We start from the raw sequence: 24,099 nt of genomic DNA on the forward strand, positions 1-24,099 counted from the left end.
GGAGTCTTGGAACTTCCTGTCATAAAAATGTAGGACCCTTTTGTGTTTGTTAGGAAGCCTGAGATGATGTCACCACTTTCCGTAAGGTCTTTGCCATTTCCTCTTCATGAACCTGCTAATTCTCTTGGATTGGTTTGAATTGGGCCCATGCTGAGTTTTCTTTGTCATTTTTCTCAACCTTTGGATATGTTGGTTCTGACAGAAACCATTCTTGTTTCCTCTGCACTTACACAACTTCTGACACCAGATGTGTGGGTTTTTTCCACACCAAGCAATCTCCCGATTCTCCAGACACCAGCAGGGCATCCTGCAGTTTCATTCAATTCCTATACTATCCACTTGTTTTTAGTGTTAGATCCCACAAGTTAAGGGCCAGGTCCCACAAAACTGCCCCTCACTTCAGATGACAGTCACAAATCTGGGCCTCTAGGAGTTCTGAGCGACCAGCTATAAAATAAATTACAGGTTCCCATGACCCCCTCCTCAGGTTGGATCACTTGTCAGAATGGCGCAAAAACTCAGGGAAACACGTTACCTGCACTTAAGTCATGGGTGATCAGTTGGTCTCTGTGGCCAGCCCCATCTTGAGCTACCTAGAGGCCTCATCCTAAGTTATCTCATTACTGTAAACTCTGGGGGACTTGTGAATTTAAAACAAGACATGCCTGTCACTCAGGAAATTTCAAGGTCTTTGGGAGGTGTATGCAAGGAACCAGGACAAAGTCCAAATATATTTCTTATTATACCACATCTGTGAATTTATTTTTCTCAGCTGACATGATTATTTTGGTATTTCTGCTCTTGAGTACATAATAGAGATACAAAATACTATGTATTCTATTTGTGTGGGGAAAACACAAAGAAACAGAGGCTTAAGAAGAGGTGGAGTAATTTCAGTGACTCAGAATGTCAGTTGTGGTTGTTAATAATAGTGTTACTTCGACTTCATCATATGCAATTCTTTTGAACAAAAAATGGTTGATTTTAGTGAAATTTTAGCATGAATATTGAGAAGAGTTTATATCGAGTCTAATTTATAGAATGCCTTAGAAGTCTGGGTAACACTGGTCCTCTGATTTTCACATTTTGCAAGTGAAAGTTTCAGTGGGAGAATTTATAGTATATTAGTCCATTCTGTGCACTACTATAAAGAGATACTGAGACTGGGTAATTTATTATTTTTCTTTTAAAAAAAGAAGTTTAATTGGCTCATGTTTCTGCAACTCTACAGGAAGCACAGCTAGGGAGGCCTCAGGAAACTTACAGTCATAGCGGAACGTGAAGGGGAAGCAGGTACAGCTTATGTGGCTGGAGCAGGAGGAAAGCGGCAGGTGCTACACACTTTACAACAACCTGTTCTTCTAAGAACCAACTCACTGTCATGAGAACAGCAAGAGGGAAATCTGCCCCCTTGATCCAATCACCTTTCACCAGGCCCCTCCTCCAACGCTGGGGATTATAATTTGACATGAGATTTGGGCAGGGACACTAATTCAAACCTTTTCATATAGCAGCATTTTCTTACATGCCATTTGCTCTTGATATGGTTGGATATGTAATTTTGTATTTTAGCCACAGAAAGCTCTTTTTAACATTTACTTTGTTTGGCTTTGTGAATTGCAAAACAGAAATAAATGAGCACTGTCATCTTATTTCTGTCTCTAGGACTACAGGATCTAAATGTAAGAATTCAGCTCATACGCATTAAGGGACATATAGACAATATAAAGTTACATCTCATAAAATATAGTCAGACTGTTAAACAGTAAGTGACAACTAATCCCATCTAACCTCGTTTTATTAATATAAATGATGAACTGAGTCTCAAAAGGGTTCAGTGCCTTTCAGAAGGTCTTGGAGTAGTTACAGGGAAAGCTGAACTTGAGTACAAGTAGTGTGTTTTCTGCTAAAGTCATGATGTGCAAGTTCTCGATCTTACTGGCCCAGTGTTCTTTTCTTTCTGGGTCCACCATCAGCCTCTTTTTCTTCTACCATCTCCAGAGGACCCTGGCTGTTTCTGGGCACATCCCAAGCAGGGAGGGAGTCACCTCTCCATTAATTACATTACATAGTTCTCATTGTCCCTGATATATGGCTGTGTAGCTTCTCAAGTGTAAGCCTAATTTTTCTCCTTGTACTTAAAATTATTTTAGATTAATAAGAAAAAAAAAAAAAAACACTGTCCTTGTAAATTCTTTGACCCCTGGTGTTTCTCATACTCCATCAAAATGCTTTTTAAAAGCTCAAGGGTTAGAGGTTTCCTTTTAATGAAAAATTAACTGGTTTGGTTTCCTGACCTTTTTTTTTGCTAAAATCATCTATCTTGTAATGGATGTTGAAATTTCCTAGCTTTCCCTATAGTATATCTCTCACAGAAACAGTAATGTATATTTGAGGTTGACAGACCATTTAAGTTTTATGCTAGATTTGAATGAAATCTTTTGTAGACCTTTCTGGTCTGTGGTTTGAATTCTTCCTTAATGAGTTAGGGACAGCTGTGTGTGCTGCTTTCTTCTAGATTGAAATACATGATTCACATGTTTTCATCTCTACAGCCTGGGGATATATGCTACAAAGATTGAACTGAATGGGTCAGGTTAATGGATTAGGACGCACATTCCCCTGACATTTCTGGATGTGTACATAGCGTTCTAAGTGAAATATACTTAAATAAGATCTTTTTTGAATTGTGCCAGTTTCATATTAAAATTTGCAATGCATTTTGAATTTTCTGCCAGTTGTAAGATTAAGCTCCTTTTTTACTTATGAAGAACTGGAGATATTTTTGACCACTTGATCCATAAGCTTATTCTTTAACTTAAATCTCTACTTTTGTCATTTTTTGCAGCTGCATGAGAGTGTATGTGTCTTAGTTTTACATTTTAGTAAGAAAGATTATATTTTGTCTTATATGCTATAGTAACTCATCACTTAATCTTAAATATGGCATCCCAGTAATTTCAACTCTCCAAACAGACAAGAGCCAGACAGTGTAAAATAAAAGGTCAGGGGAAGGGGTATGAAATGAAAGGTTGGCTTTGAGTACAATCAATAACTTTGCCTATAGGAAGTTTCTTCCATATCTCACACAGAACCTATGTTTTAATCTTCCTTAAGGCGAAGCTCTAATAAGGTAAATTATATGGTTTTCATGTCCACAGCAGGCTACAAGCAGCAGAGGAAAAGAAGTGATTAGACTATATGGGTGCATTGCAGTGAAGCGGGAAAGAGCAAATCCGACAGCTGCAAACACAGCTCAAAAAGCACTGTGTCTTCTACTGTTGAGCAGTGGGGCCCCCTGCCTGTCTGCCTAGCCCCGGGATTATTCCAGTAATCGTTGCTGTTTGTAATGTTGCCCCCGAATCATTCAGAAGAGGGTTAGAATGTCCTTTGAACTCTTAAGAACACAGAGAAGCAAGATACATTTTAGAAAGATAAGCATCCCTAAGTTTTTTTACCCACCATTCAGCTCTGTTCAATTTTAACATATTGCCATATTGTTATATCTTTTTTAAAGAAATAAAATATTGTTGATATGTGTGGAGCCCTCTTCTATCCCCTTTCTTTCCCTCCTATGAGTTGTACTATCTTAAACTTCATCGTCATTATTTCCATGCATATTTTCTCCTTGTGCTGCAGATAAATACACCACACACACACACACACATACACACACACACTCTCTCTCTCAGAGATAAAGTAAATGATAGGAGTAATCTTTTCAAGATTTTATACAAATAGCATTGTACTATACAAATGTTCTGTGACTTGGTTGTTTTTGATTCCATTTTGGGATTCAATCTATGTGGATAACTCTTGCTATTCATTTTAACTATTGTTTCATATTCCATTATCAAAATTATCACAGTTTATTTTTCATTCACCTGTTGATGGATTTTTTTTTTCACTTTTTGACATTACACATAATGCCATAATGAACACTTTTATACCTATCGCCTATATACGCTGTGCTCTAGGATATGTTCTTAGAGACCTAGAGGGTCACGAGGTTTTACACAGCTTCAGCTCTACTGTATATTGCCAAATTATGCTACAAATGCTTGTACAGATTTCCTCTCTCACTAGCAGTATCTGAAACTTCCTGTAGCTGCAGATATTCTCCAATATCAGGTTCTATTAGTTTTTTTTTTAAATGTTCATTTCATGTGTGTGAAATTATATCTAATGTTCTAATTTGCATATTTCTATTTTGTACTGTGGTAGAGCATAGTTTATATTATGGTTAATTTGGATTTCTCTTATGTGAGTTGCCTTATATATTCCATTAGCTGTTTACCTTATGATTATTGATGTATGGGAATTTCATCTCTACTCTGAACACTATAATAAAGTATGGTGGTGGTGGTGGTGGTTGTTATTGAGGAGGGCGTCTTGCTGTGTTGCCCAGGCTGGTCTTGAACTCCTGGCCTCTGGCAATCCTGCTTTGGCTTCCCAAAGCACTGGAATTATAGGCATGAGCCACTGTTCCCAGCCAAGAGCAAAATTTTTTTAAAAGGCATACATAAACATATAAAATAAAATGTTTAAAAAGACATACATTTACATATATGTATATCTTTTCTTATATAGCATCTATATGTCTTTTCATATATAGCTCTGCCTTTGCATCTTTAGGAAATTCTTCCCTACCATAGAGGTCATAGATATTTACTTATAAAAATTTTAATGCCGGGCGCGGTGGCTCAAGCCTGTAATCCCAGCACTTTGGGAGGCCGAGACGGGCGGATCACAAGGTCAGGAGATCGAGACAATCCTGGCTAACCTGGTGAAACCCCGTCTCTACTAAAAAATACAAAAAACTAGCCGGGCGAGATGGCGGGCGCCTGTAGTTGCAGCTACTCGGGAGGCTGAGGCAGGAGAATGGCGTGAACCCGGGAGGCGGAGCTTGCAGTGAGCTGAGATCCGGCCACTGTACTCCAGCCTGGGCGACAGAGCGAGACTCCGTCTCAAAAAATAAAATAAAATAAAATAAAATTTTGTTTTTCACTTACTGTTAATTTGTTTAGCGTTTATTTTTGGTTATGGTATGAGATAGGGACCTACTGTTTTCTCCTATAGATATCTAATTATACCAGTGTCACTTATTGAAGGATCCTTCTTTTTCTGTTAGCAGTTGCTACATCAAATCTATCATGTGCTAGATACCTACATGTGCTTGGGTCTGTTTCTAAGGCATTTGTTTTATTGATCTGTCTGTGCCTGCATCAATTTTGATGTCTGGTAGGGGAGCTCTCCTATCATTGCTGGTATTCTTCAGGAGTATCCTGGCCATTCTTGGCCTTATATAAATTTTACATGGAATTCAATTTTAAATATATATATAATACATATGGAAGTTAATTTTTAAAATCCTGTTGGACTTTTAATTGAAATTGCATTGCATTTATGAATTTAAATATACCTAAAAAATTTCAAAACAGAAATGTTTAAGTGCTTAAAACCGTAAATTACTAGGTTTTTACAAACATTGTTTGTCAAGAACAGCCAATTCCCCAAGGGTTCTGAATACTCACGATTTTAGTATATTAAGTGAAGAAAAGCATACCATTTAAAATGTTCATTCATATGTTGGAGCAATTCAGAAAATTAAGTATTTAAGCATCTTTCATTTTTCATTATGCTTGCTAATTTCTTCATCAAGTATTTATTGATTGCTTGTTTTATGTAGGACCTTCTGCTATCGAATATAACAGTGGTTCGAAAATCGCAACAGCCAGTGGTAGAGCAAATGTTCTTATTTTTGTAGTTCATTATATATGACATAAATCACACTTCTTAGGTGTACCTCTGTTGATGTTGGAGGAAAATATTCCCCATGCTTGTTGTGTGTCATGTGTCACATAGCCTACCCTTTTCAAATTTGCCTCAAAAAGTCCACCTAGTGTTCAGAAATAATGAAATGTTCACTCTTTTTCATCTAATCAGGCTGGACTAATTATTTGCTAAAATTCATTTTTGTCTCTCTCTAGAGACTTGCAGCCAATACAGGAAGTAAACAACGTAGTCGCCTGTCTGTTATGGCTCAGTACCTCTGCAATGTTCGACACATCTTTACAATTCCAGGACGAGCTTTTGTCCCCAAACCAGAGGTAAGTTTCTGCTTATTTGTTGTAGTATATCAGAATTAGGACATTTGTTCCCCTGAGGATGTGTCATAGGAAATAACCTCTAGGATCTAACTTTTGTTTCTGTGCAAACTGACACCGTACTTTACTTCTCCTGAATAAGAATCACAAAAATCATAATATGAATGGCTAGTTCTTATAATTGTTCTCCTTAGGTAAGGTGACTAAATGTTTAGGTTCATGCATGTTACCCTGGTGGCACTATCATTCATCATCTTCATCATCATGTTACTCTTAAAGTATCCCCGTATGGAAGATAAGTTATACGGTCACCTAATATTTGAGGAAAGAAAGAAAATCCTTCTGTGATTTCTATTAGAGACCTCTAACTAAAGCTACATCAAACATGGTTTACTTAACACTTTTTTGGGAAACCTTATTATGGTCATGTTATTTGTGGTGAATCATCTGTGGATAAAATAGTTGGATATTAAACTAGGCTTTGACTATTATATATTAGTTATATGAGTAAGTGCTAGTTACAGAAACAGAGTTTGTCTGCCAAATATTAAATTAAAAAAACTGGTGTCTAGTTTAGCAAAACCACTGCTTGGTTATTTACTACAAGATGTGTACTATTAAAACGCATCTTTTCTTCAGTGAATGTATATTGAGCATTTACTGCTTGAAAATGGGTTGGGTAGCAAGGGGAGTCAACAGGGATATGAGCCTAATCCGTTACAGAGTCTGCCTTCAGGGAGTTCACAGCCTCATTAGGAACAGAAATTTCTCACTGGTCCCTAAAACTCTCAAATACAAGGTCTTGCACAGTTTCCCTTATTACATCATATATCCTTCATAAATAAAAAGAGATAGCATGGGAAAAAATACATTATTTGACTATAGATTTAAATATAGATTCTAGATTTAGAATAGGGACCCTAACCAATAGTGTTAGATCTACTTGTCTGTCTTGAAGCACACCTAAGCGATCTCCATGCTCTTTGCTGCCACCATCATACTTTCTTTGCCATTTGGCCAGTTAGCTGAGCGTTCAGGTGACTAGGAAGTCAGGCCATCTTCCGATTACATAACAGACATAATTGTCAGCTTTTTCTAAATCGAGCTCAGGGAGCTTGCTATCAGTGCCACCTCCCTTCAGCATCTGAGATTTCAGAGACATTGTGAATGACTTCTCCCAGAATAATTAGATCCAAGACAGAATCTGATGATTGGAGATACCTTATAGGTTATCTTCAAATTTAAAGCATTTGTGCTTTCAGGGACTTTCTCTCCCATTATAATGGAAAAAAAAAAAAAAAAAACAGTGACCATGTAGCTTGCTTTCTTGTCATGCACATGTGTATTCATATAACATTTTAAATAGTATAAGACTCGTGTCAAAAACCAAGATTCTTACTCGTAGGCCTCTATAGTTATGGTTATTACCATTATCCAGAATCTCCAGGCTATTTAAATTTTACTAACGGGTTCTTAGAATAAATATTAGAATATTTTTAGTGGAAGCTTTCTAACTCTGTTTTAGTTACCTAGTTGAGATTATTTGATAGTATTTCAAAGTTATTATCCACTTTATCTTTGATTTAGGGGTAAGGTATATATGTAGTTTATCAATTAAAATTTATCTTCTCTGGGATTAAGGCCTCAAGAAAATATTTATTATTTGGAAAAAAGCTAGCTATGTCTTGGATTCCTTTTTTTATCGAGGGATGTTTACATTTTGGCAAATGAAACATTTTCATAGCAATTTACTTCACATTTTTTATTATGTTGTAACTATTACATACAGGAGATTTATTTGTAATCCAGAAAAGCACTTATCAAGGACTTATAGGTGTGCACCACCACACCCAACTAATTTTTGTATTTATTCATAGAGACAGGATTTTGCCATATTGGCCAGGCTGGTCTTGAACTCATGGTCTCAAGTGATCTGCCCGCTTCAGCCTCCCAAAGTGCTGGGATTACAGGCTACATTTTAGTTCTAAAATAATTCTCTGCTGCTGTGAAGTAATTTTACCATATTAGGGCAAAGCAGAAATGTTCTGAGGAAAGCCAGAAAATATTTTGCTGACTGTTAGATTGAGCAAATGTTTTAAAAATTCATTTTCTCAAATAAGAAAGAGGAGGAGTTTTTACAGAGATGACAAAATAATTCAAGGCTAGTACTCTAAACCTTCTGCATGCAGGAAGAGAAAGTCCTAGACGCACATAATTGCAACACAAGGTAAGATAAGCTAAGTGCTAAAAATAGAGGTTGGGCAGATTCCTGGGTGGTTGAGAGAGGGAGATTAATGCCCAGAAGAAATTTACTAACATTCATTACTTACTCTCAGTCAAAACTCCAAGAATCGGATATAGATAATTTCCTTTGCGATACAATGAGGGGCTTAACTTATAACCACTTTTGGGACATTTTCCTGTGAGAATCTGCTATCCCTTCTATTTCTCAATCTTTTAACTAGCTCAATCCAGCTTTAATGGCAGAACTTTCACTACCATTGAACTATCACAATCCTGTTCTGACTAGTTGAACTGAATTACTGCTGAACTTCACTCTTACTAAGCTCTCTAGTGTAGTTCCCAAAATTTGAACCCAATTACTTTCTGTCTACAAAACAGCCTCTGAAGTTCTTAAAATTAGGCTAACTAATTGGTCTACTTTAGTGTCTCTTAAACTACTAGAGTCTGTAGTATGCAGCTTTTAAGTTAGTTTTTGTGTGTGTGTGTGTGTGTTTCCATTTCACTGTTAATGAAATTATTTTACATTTATAAGACAGAATGTCTTTTGCAATGCAAATTCAGAACCAAAATTGTTTTCATGAGAGAATACAACCTGTTAAGTTTCTCAAGCTAGCTTCTCTACTGGCCTCAGTAGATCCCTGAGAATCCACATTATTTCTGGGGTTCCATGCTTAATCTTTTTTTTCAGCTAGTCTGCACATTTCTCAAGTTTGGGAAATACTGAGCTATTCGCTAGCTCCTCAAAATTCTGTCTTTTTTTTTTTTTTAATGAATTATGGTGATAGGCCTCATAATCTAACACAGTTCCTAAGGAGTGGACAGGCTTTTTAGTTCTCAACACTATTCTTTTTTCTTTTTTTTGAGACAGAGTCTCACTCTGTCGCGCAGGCTGGAGTGCAATGACATGATCTCGGCTCACCGCAACCTCCACATTCTGGATTCAGGTGATTCTCCTGCCTCAGCCTTCTAAGTAGCTGGGATTACAGGTGCCTGCCACCACACCCGGCTAATTTTTGTATTTTTAGTAGAGACGAGGTTTCACCATGTTGGCCAAGCTGGTCTCGAACTCTTGACCTCAAGTAATCCACCCGCCTGAGCCTCCCAAAGTGCTGGGATTACAGGCATGAGCCACCATGCCCAGCCAGTTCTCAACACTATTCTCTACTCTGACCTAGTAGAAAAAATAATTTAGTTATATTATGTAGCAGGTGCTTCTTTATGACACTAACAGAGGCAGTAGACTTCCAAGTAAGCTAGACCTACTGGAATTCCAGTACTGCTAGTTTTGAGAACCTGGTCATGTTAATAGGCTGAGTTTACTACATCCAGATTTGGCCAATAATACCACCCTTGAAGGACATTCATGAGGAATAGAAATAATCAATGGAGAGTGCCTAATATGCATATCTCGCAGTAAATGCTGCCAGCCAAAGTAGTTGTTATTGTTATGATATAAACAAATATTTATGAACTAAGTTGTAGTATTCTGATATAACAGTAGGGGTTATACTTTTTAAGCTATATACAGAATTAATACTTAATTTTACCTATTTGGAAGTATGGTATATAGAATAAGTTACCCTCAAACATGGTACAAATTTAAAGCATAAATGGTGTCCATTAAATTGTAGATGAATTAATGATATATCCATGACATACAAAGAAAAGACTGGAACTTGAGGCATCCACTCTTGACCTTTGAAGAGCAATTTAAAGGCTTCCAACCCTGCTTATTCACAGCTATTGAGGCTTTGACCTCTGTGGGAGATTGTCTTGAGTTTGGTGGGTGGATGGGTCCAGAGAAGAGACAACTGTTTTTCATGCTTTTGTGTTTTTTGAAATCTGATATCAAGGATGTTGTTTCTGCTGTATATTTACCTTGTTTTCAAGAATCATTTTGGTATAAGGTCAGAACACTAGTATTTTCCTTCTTAACTAAGACTCTTCTATCTTTGGTCTGTATTCTCTTCCTAGAATCAGATTGAGATGGGATTTTCATAAAGGCGATGTATTGAAAAGGGCCCAGGCCGGGCGCGGTGGCTCAAGCTCAAGCCTGGTCGGGTCCTGTGCGCCTGAGATACCAGCACTTGTGGGAGGCCGAGACGGGTGGATCACGAGGTCAGGAGATCAAGACCATCCTGGCTAACACGGTGAAACCCCGTCTCTACTAAAAAATACAAAAAACTAGCCAGGCGAGGTGGTGGGTGCCTGTAGTCCCAGCTACATGGGAGGCTGAGGCAGGAGAATGGCGGGAACCTGGGAGGCAGAGCTTGCGGTGAGCTGAGATCTGGCCACTGCGCTGGAGCCTGGGTGACAGAGCCAGACTCCGCCTCAAAAAAAAATAAAATAAAATAAAAGAAAAGGGCCCTCAGGAGAAGGGGCATGAGGGTAGCGGGAAAGAGCAGGGGAAGAGCTAAATAAGAATATTGTTCCTCTGGGAGACCAGCTTCAGCCTGGAACCATGGCGGGAGAAGGAACTGTGTAGCACAAATTGCCCCACGTGTCTGTGTTCCCTTGAGGCAAGGGACCAACTTGTTGGAACCTGTGCCAGCCAGTCTTTGCAGGGAGCAGTGGGGCAGTCACTTCCCAGTAGAGGCAGCTCCATCTCTGGGAGCCGTTAGCACCCATCAGTGCCAGCAGCTGGGGGGTGGCTGCCCTGGCCCAGTGGAAGGAGCTTGGCCAAGACACAGCATCCTGTCTGGCTTCCTACCAGTAGACAAAGCTGTAAGATTACTCACATGGCCACCTCTCTGCCTCGGTTGCTTGGAAGTTCTAAACCAAGTTTCATGTTTAATTGCTTTAGCATGCTTCAACCAGGAACATTGAGTAGCATTTTTCCTCTCTTCTTTTTGTTTGTAACTTTAGTCTTTCATCTTTATCAGTTGTCTTAATACTTACTATAACTGCAATTTTATTATAAGTTGCCTGAAATTCTTTTTTAAAGCCCTGGAGTCCAAAATAAAATAAATATAAACCAAAAGACATTTTATGATTAGAGCAGTACCAGAGTCATCTTCCTTAAAAATCAGGTGAAATATGTGTTGAATAGAGATAAGAGTATTTGCTCTTACAATTTTAATTCAGTACTAGGCATGCTTTCATAAACTGCTCAAGAATAAAGTAAACGGTAAGTATTCTAAATCCAAGGAAGGAGAAAGCAAAATTGCATTTTTGCATACTTTTGCATACATACTTTTATGTATATATAAAATGCAATGAAATTAATACAAAAGCTACTGGAGATAATGATAATAATGTGACAGTGTTCTGCAGAATTATAGGCTAGGCTAAAAATCCTCAAAAGTCAAGTTAGTATTTGCTAAAGTAATGTAGCTGACAATATAGTGATGAAAGACATATGAGAAAACATTGTCCATGTCCAAAACTGAACTTCTACCTAACTACTCTAGGCCTGCCCTCCCCCTGCCTCATATTCACTATGCTGACTAATGACGTCATCCACCAATGTCATCCAAGCCTAAACCTTGGAGGTCATCTTAAGCACCACCTACCCAGACCTTTACAACTGCTGACCCTCACAACTAGGCAGTCGTTAACCAGCTTCTGACATTACCTAAATTGCTCCCAAACCCATCCCAATTTTATACCCAATTCTTCTGACTTAATTTAAGTCTATCATTTTTGTCAGAATTGCTAGATGAATTCTTCAGTCATATGTATAGATACAGATATACACATGCTCCACAGGTTAAAAAAATTAAGTATGATATTTTTGGGCTTCTGGGTTTTGTTTTGGTAACTTTTGATCAAAGAAAAATGAATAAGTATGTTCAATAAATTAGACTATGATTTCTCAAACTGTCGACACTTGGGGCCAGATAATTCTTTGTTGCCAGAGTTTGTCCTGTGCGTTGTCAGATACTTAACAGCATCCCTGGCCTCTTCCTACTAGATTCCAGTAGCACTACCTCAATTGAGACAACCAAATATGTGTCCTGGCATTGCCAAATGTCCCCTGCAGGCTAAACTCACCCCAGAGGAAGCCGCTCGATTAGACTAAGAACGATCGAGTAGCACTAGTCATATGCTTTCTGTGCACCAACTGCTTTCTGTGTGTCATCTCATTTAATCCCCGCAAGAACTCTATGGATAGATGCCATTCTTATTCTCATTTTCACATGAGCAAACCAAGACCTTAGTTAAGTAATGCATACTGTGTAACCATGCACCCACGTGGTTTGACTCCAGAATCTGGTTCCCTCAGGTTGGAGCCGTCTCCCTACTTGCTAGTTATGTGACCTTGGGCAAGTTAGGGAACTTACATCATCTCTGTCTCCCTCAGTGTCCTGTAAGATCATGAGAATAGTTCCTGCTTGGTAGAGTTGTTAGGTTTAAACCAGTAGACAAAGGATTTAGACCAGGACTGGCATGTGTTAGGAAGCACTTGCCATGACATGTCACTGAGAATGCAGAGGTAAAAAGGATACCTCACCTCCCAGTCTAGTTGGAGATGCAATCATGTAAACTTGTAATTTCATAATTTCTTAAATAGAGCATTTTTACACAGTACACATTACTTAAGTCTTGGTATGCTCATGGGAGCTATTGTAAGGATTAAATGAGAGAATTTATTAAATTCATAATTCGTTAAAAAGAACATTTTCTGAGAACACAGATGCGGGTTTGAACTTCTAGGCTGTCAGGATTGAGTTTACAGGAGAGGTCCCCTGTGAATCCTGAAGGGTGAGCAGGAGCTTTGGTAGCAAGGGAGCGAGGCTGGGAGGAGTGCAGGTGAAGAAATGAACGCAGCAGGATGGGAATTCCTGTAGGAATGGAGAGACTCCACATCATTTATGGCATGATTGCCACTTCCAAACAATACATTGGGCCATTATTTCGTATAAAATGTCTGATTTTCTGAGTTTGAAACATTCCTGTTTCTACTTAGAAAGAAAATATCCCAGAGCTAAATAAAAATTATTTTTTGAAGTATATATAGAATGATATAGCAGATACAAAGAGAAATTTACTGTAGGACTAAAGGCTACATAGACTATATAAACCCAGCCACATTAAGCAAAGTGAGAGAACTACTAATGGGGTCAAAGCAGTTCTATCACATTAATTTGCATGAAAACCTTCTTTGTGTCAGAATTCTTTTTAATATGACACTTGTGTATAAAATAACATTTTGATCACTCAAAAGGAGTACATACTTTAAACAATCATTTAACCTTCTGCAAAATGATTCCCTTCCTAATTCCCATATGTGATAATACGTTTTCGTTTTAGCGATTTCATTAATAGCTAATGACAGTGTTGCAGAAGAGAATGTCCACCCAGTAAAATAGGCATAAGATATGTTAGTCTACTTCTGTATGCACAAATGAAAGTTATTTACTTACATAAAAGATGTTCTTCCCACTTCCTGAGTTATTCATGTACAAAGAAATAGTCTTTTTTCCCCTTTACCATTGAATCATTGACAATGACTAAGCTTCCATTAACAAATAAATTGTTAGAAACAATGGTGTGCAATGTTTCCTTCGCACCTACTGAAAACTCAGTTTTTATTTTCTTGCTAAAATATTTGAATCACATATCATAATTTATATTTTAAAAGCATTCTTTATTTAAAATATATCTTGACATTCATTAATTGAAACAGCTTATTTATAAGAAAACAACATTTTTGTTAGCATGAATGAAATTTGAGAGAAAAAGTGACAACTTAAAAGTAACTTTTATCATCCAAATACTAGTAAATGAGAGGGGAAGTGGGATGGTAGTAAATCCAGAATGTTATAGGATAAATGAACTTAACCTGTGGAGAGTACTCTTGCTAGAAGCAGAAGAAGGGAGTTCTTAAACATTTTGAAGCAAACTGTTGTTGTTATCACTTAGCTTGTACTTAATGCTTTAAGAGTCCTAGAGATTTTAGTTTGGTTTGGCTTTGCTTTACTGTGGTAGCATTTACCAATGTCTTCAGTTCTGCCTAATCTTGGTTTGCATATAATATTGTCAGCTCTTACAAATATATGTAGATGGTTTTCTAAAATGAAAAAGAAACGGGCTGGTCACAGGAGGTGGGGACTTGGGATGGATGGTTTTGGCAGCATCTGAATGGAATAGGCAGCTCTTGTATTCCTAATGTACATTCACACACTGTAGCTTTAAAACAGAAGCAAGTTGCTATGTTGTTGCCAACCACATAGCAAAGTGGAGAATGTTCTTGGTTCACACCAGGGCAAGGTACTTTTTATACTTGGCAGTTTAGTTCTTTTATAAAATCCAGTTCGAAAGCTGTATCAGCAAATTATCTTAAAAAAGAAAAAGAGCTATCAATTAATTGCCTTATGAATGTAATCAGAACCTCTTTCAATTATAAATCTTTAAGTAAAACATGGAAACAATAATGGAAAAAATAAAGAACTCTTCAGACAGATATAATTGTGTATGATAGTTTTATTGGCATTTTAAACTACCTTGTAGTTGTTAAAGTATTTTACATTCTACTTTCTTTGTAGGGAAAGTTAAGCATAATCCTGATTTTTTAAAATCTAAAAGTCCCATTTGGCACCCAAAAATCCCATTTCATATGTATCACTCAGTTATTTACACATAATCCTTCAGATTGTGTGTGGAATTGTTCTCGAGCTGTGTGTTAGAGATAGGCTGCTGCGTGGGTGGGTCGAGCCAAGCTTCTGGATTCCTTTTTATACAAGAGGTGCAGAAAATCATGCCAGAGATAAACAACAGCATTGCTGAAATGAATCCGATATAGATAGCTCCTCCAGGTTCGTGTTTGTTGCTTTCTGGAACTGTCAGATCCAGAAAGTTTGCGATGATCTCCTTTGTGTACCACACTGTCGGGATTAAACTAGAGATTCCTGCAGACATGAAACAGACTCCTCCAGCAAAGGAAGCATGGCTCTTGGTTTCTCTGTCCCCTCCTAAGCGAGTACATTTCATTCCTACTGTGGAAGTGCAGATCCCCAAAGCAGACAGAATACACGCCAGGACCATGGTGGCTCTCGCAGCCTGCACGTGGATGGGGAGGGACAGAATGGAGTGTTTCAGGGCACAGCTGAACATCCCAGTGCTGTACCACGTACAGTCCATCCAGAGCCCGTGCAGCTGCACAATGGCTGTTATGATGTTGGAGCCCACATCCACATTCACCTTCCAGTTGGGCAGCAGGGTGGCTGTGAGCACTCCAGAGACCCCAGATAAGGCCAGGATGAAAGCAAGGAGCTGAAGTCCTGCTGAGGCCATGATGTTACTGTTAAGTCTGTCCTCTTAGAAAATCCTGATGCTTAACAATGCTGGCTGTCGTATCTATTTCTGCGCAGTGGAGAACCAAATAACAAAGCCTAAGGAAAGAAGACAAAACCAGGATTGAGGGAAAGTGTAAGTAAACAAAAGGCTTCCCTTTTGAGTAGGAGCCAAGAACACACCTGAGTACCCCTCTTCTCCAGCCCCCAAGCAGATGAGGATGCTGTAGGCCGGAGGAGAAAAGCTCCCACTGGGCCTTGAAGACTGGTCTGAGTGATATGCATGGGTGGTGTTGATACAGGGCATAAAGAAAGCAGTTGCCCACTTAATTATTTTTAAAACTCAACATATGCTGAAACTGTAAAGTGGACATGTACCTTGTTAGGAGATTTAGACATTTGAAATTCCAGCTATAGTATCTGATAAAGAATTTTTTTTTTTTTTTTTTTTTTGAGACGGAGTCTCGCTCTGTCACCCAGGCTGGAGTGCAGTGGCCGGATCTCAGCTCACTGCAAGCTTTGCCTCCCAGGTTCACGCCATTCTCCTGCCTCAGCCTCTCGAGTAGCTGGGATTACAGGCGCCCGCCACCTCGCCCGGCTAGTTTTTTGTATTTTTTAGTAGAGACGGGGTTTCACCGTGTTAGCCAGGATGGTCTCGATCTCCTGACCTCGTGATCTGCCTGTCTCGGCCTGATAAAGAATTTTAATAGCGTTATAGGTTTTTCAAATGATTTTATTTTTAATGAAAATAGTAGGTAATAAGAAAATAAATTAAGGCCACCTTTTAAAGATGGTTTATAAATACAAAAGTATTTAAGAAATGGCTTTCATAAACAGATCTTTATGACACACCCACAGAGCCAGGCACATAGCCCAAGTGAACCATTTGAGGAGGAAGGAAAGCAGCAGAAAGAAGTCTAAGTTTCTGGCATGGTTATCCCTAAGTTCTAGCTAATACCTGTTTACAAAATCCTGACTGAGGTTAGTACTTGTTTTACTTCAGGAACCTGGTACTCAAAACAATTAAGCCACTGTTTTTGTGTGTAAGAACGTGAAGTCCTTTCTAACTGGGACTAGAATCATTTTCTGGCCAAAATGAAGCCGGCTATTCTAAACAATTCAGAAGTAGTGATGGCAGATCTCAAAAATACATACCAGAAACAACCACACCATTAGTTGTATGTGAAAGGATACCCAAAATAATTTAACCCTTTATTTTCTTTGTTTATTTTAAGAGCAAGGAAAAGACTACACCTACTTTGTGGCTTGGCTGTGTTTTAAGAAACAAAAGACTTCTGATTCCATCTTTCTATTCCTGTTCCCCCATCTAGCCCATCTGGCACTGCTTACTGCCTTCTTTGAGAAAAATGTAATGGTTTCTGAAATACTGCAGTACTGACTTTCTTTGTTGTTCTGAATTAATTTTGACTGATAGGATGAAGTGGCTGTATCGTGATTCATAGGTATTTCACAAAAGGCAATACAGGCTCTTGAGTCAAAAACACCTGGGCCAGTTCTTAGCTTTATACCTCTCTGTGCCTCAGTATCCTCTTCTGGAAAATGGGAAGGATTGGAATACTTCTTTCATAGGGTTAAATAAGTTAATACATTTTAAGGGCTTTGAACAATATTTAAGCCACGGAAAGTTCTCAGTAGTTTAAAATTGACATCATTATTAGTATTTGTATTTCTTGTGTATTGTGACATTTGATGTTTAAAATTATTTAGATCTTTTCCCTTTTTCTCTTCTTTCCTTGGGCTGATTTATTTTCATAGAATCTTAGAGCTGAAAGAAACCTCAGACAGACAATCTCAAGCATCCTCGTTTTTTCAGATCAGGATGTTCAGCTAGGATATTACCCCATGCTATACAGTCTTCAGCAGCCAACCTGCAGTGTTCAGATCTCTGTCCACCCCTCCTACCTCACGGGATCATCCCGCATCATTTCCCCCATTTACCGCAACACTTCCTGCTAAAATCTCCCCCTATGTGTTTCCCATGGGAACCAGGGAAAACACTACATCTGGAGGCAAAAAGCACCGTTAACTGTATATTTCACCCACTCGCCTCCCCACCAGGGAAAAAAAAGGACTGTAGAGGAAGTTAATAGGGCAAATGGCTCAGCTTCAGATGACTCAGCAAGGAGATTGATGCCTGGCTTTGGTTAAATATTTGAAATAGTACTAATCCATTGCCTATTTAAATTTAAAGTACAAACTTTGCATAGCTACAAACATTGATTCTCTAAGATGTTAGATCCTAGACTATCTGGATTGTGCTGTTCTGTTTTTGTACATAATCTGAAAATGTAAATCTTACCATTTTAGAAAAGAATTTCCCTAGGATTTTAAGTTCTTAAGAGTCAGACTTGTCTGTAAACATCAGTGTGCTTAGGATTCGCCTGGTATCATTCAGTTAGTTTCTTTTCTGTTTTCCAAACTTAGACCAAAGTAGAACAAAGTTAAAGTTTCTAGAAAAAAATCAAGCACATGTTTACAGTTTTATAATAGCTGTTTTCAAGTTTAGGTTTTAGCATTTCGGACTCCAGCCAGCTTGCTAAATTACTGCCTCCGGACCATTTTCACCTTAGGGATTCTTCAAGTGTGGGGTTGCTGTAACATTTTCTAACAGCATCTGCTTGCTCACTGTTCTCTCTCCCTCTCTCTTTCTTTCTACTTTGAATGAATAACCTTTGTATGTTGTCAATCTATGTTCAGCTTACCAATTATAATCCTTTTCTTCCCATTAACCAGTACATTTTATAACTTTCAGTATATTTCAGACATGAAGACAGTTTGTTCATCATAATTAACAAGTACTGGCAGTGATCAATTACAGACAGCCAAAATCAGTGTAAACAATATGACATTGCATTTAATTAGCATAGTGCTTGCTTACTATTGAATATTAGATTCAAATGCTTTTTTTCTTCATAGAGAACTTATGTAGAAAGAATTTGTTCTCCAAATAAAGGTCACTTTCTGCTCATACAAATATACTGGTATTTTGGCTATATTGCAGTTTACCCTCCAGCCACAAGCATAATACCATTTGCGGCCTGGTCTCTCAAAATTTCTATCTCGTAGAGAATAAAGACACACTTTGTTCCAGTGGCTGTGGTGGTGGTAGAGAAATACTGTGAAGGCAAGCAGAAGCAGAGGGGAGGGGTCGCATGTAAAAACTTACATGATCTATAGTGAAAACTCTCTCATGGTCCCAAAACACAGTGCACACAGAACAGAACCAAGCACGTTCAGTTTTTGAACTCTTTGCCAATAGAAAGTCTGTTGTAGATTTCACTAAAATGTAGTCAGCTTTCCAGACAAGAATTATTTATATCAAAAATAATATTTAAAAGCAGATTTACAACTTATAATTCAAACTAAATAATACTGAAATACCTATTCTTAGATCTCTAAGCCTTAAGACATGTTTTATTTACCATACCTTTCGTCCGTAGCCTTCACTGTCTTAACTCCTTCAGTCAGTTGTCTTCAAATTAACCTCAGTTAGTTATGTTGAAGAAAAACCATATACGTGAGGCTTATTTCAGAAATTCTGGATATGTTTATAAAGCTCCAATAAGTTAACTTGAAAAAAGCAAATAAAGGACAACATAGAAATCTGAGAAGTAAAAACTGCTGATGGTGTTAGAAGATAAATACCAGGTTCTCCATCTCATTTTTTGAGATGTGGGAGAATTAAGAAAGGAGAGGCGGGGAAGGGAGGGTGTTGTTGTTACAGCAGGATTTGTTGAAACCTGAAAGCTAAAAATGCTTTTGTGTCACTGTACAGAGGAGGAATTATTTGGGTACTCACAAAAAGGCCTTCTTTTCTTTTAATACTATGTTTTAGTCACATAGTTATAATTTATTTTTGAAATTTTCTCTATGTTGAAAGATATAATGTATTACTTTATGTCCTCCGTTCAAGAATGTGGTCTGAAATATTTTTAACTGTGTCATGCTTTACAAATGAGAGTTGAGACTCCCTTTTTTCCCTGGTATTCTTGACTTGTCTGGAACCTGAATTCACAAAATCGTTAACTTTCAGAAATAATCATTCAGAAGAAAGTTTTTTAAAATATGTATTTTTTTTCAATAAAAGAAAACCCAGCAACAACTTTTGACTAGAATCTGATCACTGACCCTACCGGTATTTGTGTGTGTGTGGTGCCCTGAGTTTTCTTGTTATTCCTTCCACTTAGAAAGATCTGTGGAGTATAACTATAGAGATTCAGGAAATTTTATGAATAAATTACCCAAAATGATGTGAGGAGACACAGCAGATAAGACTGTGATCAGATACTGAGGTTGTAGCCCATGAATAATGGTACACGTGGATTTCACTGCCATCCTTTTGGGTTCTCATTTTTTTCTTCCTCAGTAAGTTTTATTCTACAAGCTATAAATTCATAGCCATTATACAGAAAGAAGATAATTTGATTATTGGATTTTTAAATTTAACAACTGTTTACAACCATGTTAGACTTTAATCATTTGTTTAAAAGTAGTAAATAAACAAACACGTGTTTCAGTTATCTGGATTTTTTGTTTTTGTTTGTTTTAATCCTAAGTTTGACATTTAGCAAGATACTGTTTTCCTCTTTTCTAAATCTAACATCTGTGGGTTTGCTTTTTAGCCATAGTGTTGATTACATGTTAAGTCTTACCTCTCTAAGTCGTTATAAGCTTTATGTGTACTGGCTTTGTTCTTTTATTTTATTTCATGGGAAATACAAACAATTCAGTGCATAAATAAATACTGGAAGAAGTTGAGTTGAATTGCAGACACTAGTAGTCACAGCAGTGTCATTAGTGCTGCATCAGAAGAAACCTCACCAGGGCCCTCCAGCATCCTGGCTTGTTGTGCTAGTCACTGTGGTTGTTAGTGTAGACATAAGCTTTGTGAGGCTGACTGACAGCAGGTGGAGGGACCCAGCTGCTCCCCACTCTAACCTCTAGCATAAGGAAGCTCGCTGAAGGGTAAATGGGTTAAACATGATTTAATGTAAATTTCTATTCTCAAAACATTTTGATTATTTTTTTGCCTTGATGCAAACAATAATCCTATAAAATATTAATTGCCTGCTTTAGAAAGAAAAACTGAAATGGAAGCAACTCTCTTTAGCTATAGACCTTTAATGAAGAAAGAATTTCTTATATAAAAAAGGAGCTAGGAAAGTAGAAGTGTAAACAGAAATGTAGTTTTATCAACATTCCTATCTACTTCTGATGTGGACATTAAAGGAATATTAATCTTTTAAGTCTAGAGACTCTTCTAGATGAGTCTTATGACCCCTCAGCTTAAATCTCTTGCCCGGCCCTCTCCCCTGAACTCCCAAGTTGTATTTCTGTCTGCTGACTTGGCGCCACTGATGGATAACTCCGACCTGTCGTGGCACAAGACTGAACTCCTGACCATCCCCAAACTGTTCTCCCCATGGTTTTCCCGTGTTCATTAATGGCAAATCCTTCTTTCCATTTGGCCAGCCTGAGATCTTAAAAGTCATCCCTGATTCCATATCCAACATCCCTTCAGTCAACAAGTTGTTTTGTTTCTGAATTCAGACTAGAACAAGAACCTTCCACCTCTGAGCCCCTCTTCTGCTTCCACTGTAGCACAAGACCTCTGAGGTAGAAGGTCAGCCCTACAGGGCGGGGACCTCTCTCTGTTTTGTTCATCGCTGATTCCCCTGTGCCGGGAGCAGTGCCTGGTACGTAGTAGGGATACAATAAATATTTGCTCAATGAATGAATTCAGAAACTGACTTTAAGTATATAATGTTAAACTATAAATTGCACTTGAATGTTTAAAAATATTTCTAAACAGGACTAGAATTTTAAGTAATTTTGGAACTCTAGTTTGTCATCTTGCTAATAATAATATCTACCATTTATAACCTGCTTTCCATATGCCAGGTACTGCTTAATGTGCTATAATACTTAATTCTCAAAACAAACCTATGAGATAAGAGGAATTTTATAGATAAGAAAACTGGCCGGGCGCGGTGGCTCATGCCTGTAATCCCAACACTTTGGGAGGCTGAGGCAGGTGGATCACCTGAGGTCAGGAATTCAAGAACAGCCTGGCCAACATGGTGAAACCTTGTCTCTGCTAAAAATACAAAAATTAGCCAGGCATGGTGGCACACGCCAGTAGCCCCAGCTATTCGGGAGGCTGAAGCAAGAGAATTGCTTGAACCCAGCAGATGGAAGTTGCAGTGAGCCAAGTCATGTCATAGCACTCCAACCTGGGTAATAGAGCGAGACTCTGTCTCAAGAAAAAAAAAAAAAAAAAAAAAAAAAGGAAAAGAAAATTAAGCTGCAGAGAAGTAACTTTTGACTAAGGTTGTAAAATGAGTAAATTGCAGGAATGGGGTTGAGGCCCAAAACAGCGATTTCTGAACCCCTGACATACTACATAGCACTTCCCCACCTCTAATTAGAAAAGAATGTATTTGCAAGTCCTACCTCTCTATGGTAGTTTATAAGCTGTGGAAACAAATTAACCCAGAAATCTCTGTAGCTTTACATACCAGCATTTACTTCTCAGTTCCTGCAAAGTCTGCTGTGGGTTGAGTGATTGCGGTCCATCTTTCTTCTTTAGAATGTTTTCATTTATCTTCAAGCAGAAATTCCTTTAGCTTCTCTTAGTGTGTGGTGTTGCTTAGTGATGTTAATCTGGATGTTCAGGCAGGCTTTTATTGTCTTTCTGAAAGAATCAGTAATTCAACTGAGTATTTTGGAAATAACAATACCACATCTTCCTGTAGAGCTTAACAGTTTATAAAGCATTGCACTCCATCGTCTCATCACTGGATCCCAGTAACAGGCTTGTGAGAGAGACCTCTACCCTAATCAAAGAAGCCTGGGGATCGGGGTTGAGGGGAAACACTTTGGTGGCTGACATTTTCTTCAAGAAAGAGTTTGAAGGCCACCAGTAGAGGCAGTGTGAACCATCAGAGTGTTTTTTCGTGGTGGAATTTGTGGTTTACAGAGCACTTGGCTATGGTGTGGAGGATTTAAAGAGATCAAAATTGGAGACAGTTGGACTCTGGAAGGCTGTGGTAATGGAAGTAATTAAATAGAACTAACTAGATGAGTAGAGAGATTGCATAGGAAATGAATTCAAGATAAAGGGTGTTCATAAATTCTGCAAATATAATTAAATATATATATAATGTAGTCAAGGGCATCTTCAGTCTGTAAAAATAACCCAAAATTTCCTGTCTACATTTTGAAAACAAATTTATAGAAGGGGCTTTAGGCTTGTATTGGTTTCACATGTTTCAGTGGACAAATTACAGACAAATCTAACAGTAGACTAAACTATAAGGACTCATTGTTTGGAAGTCAATACTGTTCAAGGTTAGTTCTGCAGTTTAAAACTCTTCTTAAGGATTCCAGCTCATTCTGTTTTTCTGTTCCTTCAAACTGAACTTTTCTTGACTGTGTGAAAGTTGATGATACAAATTAGGTCATTCTTGTCTTACCCAACTAAATCAGAGTCAAGGGGCCAGGAGAAAAAAGCACTCAGGGCACATAGCACCATAGCACCTGCTCCAAAATTTATACTTTCTATCAGCCCAGCTGCTGAAACAGCCTGCTGTAACACCAAGACCAGTTTTACCGTAGCTGCTGGGACCACCTACTGTGACTCTAAGACTGGTTTTACCTGCTGTCGTCACTCACCAATCAGAGCTTGCCCCAATACCCAAAAGCTTCTCTAGTGCCAATGAGCTTTCTTTCAAAACAACACATAACATTTCTCTAATAAAACTCCCAGCCTTCCCTTTGTTCTTTGGACACTCCAAAGACCACCTGGTCTGTGTGTAGGCCCTGAATTACAATTCTTGCTTCCCAAATAAAACATTGAATTTGGAGATTTGTCTCTATATTTTTACTTCAACAGCTATGAGATGGCTGCCTCAGCTGACCCTTTCATCAAGAAGCACTGTATTCTACGGCCAGGCGTGGTGGCTCACGCTCATAATCCCAACACTGAGAGGCCAAGGCAGGTGGATCACTTGAGGCCAGAAGTTTGAGACCAGCCTGGCCAACATGGTGAATCCCATCTCTACTAAAAATACAAAACTTGGCCGGGCATAGTGCCACCCGCCTGTAGTCCCGGCTACTCGGGAGGAGGTGGAGGTTGCAGTGAGCCAAGATCACGCCACTGCGCTCCAGCCTGGACAATAGAGTGAGACTCCATCTCAAAAAAAAAGAAAAGAAAAGAAAAAAAAAGGCAGCAAAGTATTCTAGAGTTCTCTTCCCCTCTCCCACCCCCACCCCAGACTTTGCTTTAATGTCTCAGTTTCCAGAACTGGCTCATTTGGTCATTCTTAACTGTGAGCGAGACTGGGGAAGTTTGTGTCTGGCTTTTCATCCTCCCTGGTGAGCTGTACCCAGCAGGGACTCAGGCTGGCTTTGGCGGTATCACAGGGCTCTAGCTGCACTTCTGGCCTCCAGGATTTGAGTTGACTGTGTGATACTTTCCCAAGCAACTGGGA

At 38.4% G+C, this 24,099-nt stretch overlaps 2 protein-coding genes across 3 annotated transcripts in view; one reads left to right on the top strand and one right to left on the bottom strand.

Annotated features, from left to right (window-relative positions):
- Positions 1-24,099, top strand: part of TFB1M (transcription factor B1, mitochondrial) — a 60,358-nt gene that overhangs the window by 22,763 nt on the left and 13,496 nt on the right. For both annotated transcript variants that reach the window (XM_017892032.1, XM_017892022.1), the window contains exon 5: positions 5,991-6,110. In XM_017892032.1, coding sequence (XP_017747521.1) covers positions 5,991-6,110 — 120 coding nt within the window. The remainder of the gene's footprint in view (positions 1-5,990; positions 6,111-24,099) is intronic.
- Positions 14,846-19,235, bottom strand: CLDN20 (claudin 20). The gene is made up of 2 exons (XM_017892043.1): positions 19,035-19,235; positions 14,846-15,685 (listed from the first exon to the last, which is right to left on the bottom strand). The coding sequence occupies exon 2, from the start codon at positions 15,585-15,587 to the stop codon at positions 14,928-14,930; it is 660 nt and encodes a 219-aa protein (XP_017747532.1). The 5' UTR covers positions 15,588-15,685; positions 19,035-19,235; the 3' UTR covers positions 14,846-14,927.

The sequence above is a fragment of the Rhinopithecus bieti genome, unplaced genomic scaffold (assembly GCF_001698545.2).
Source record: "Rhinopithecus bieti isolate Rb0 unplaced genomic scaffold, ASM169854v2 scaffold_1583, whole genome shotgun sequence".
Taxonomy (NCBI): domain Eukaryota; kingdom Metazoa; phylum Chordata; class Mammalia; order Primates; family Cercopithecidae; genus Rhinopithecus; species Rhinopithecus bieti.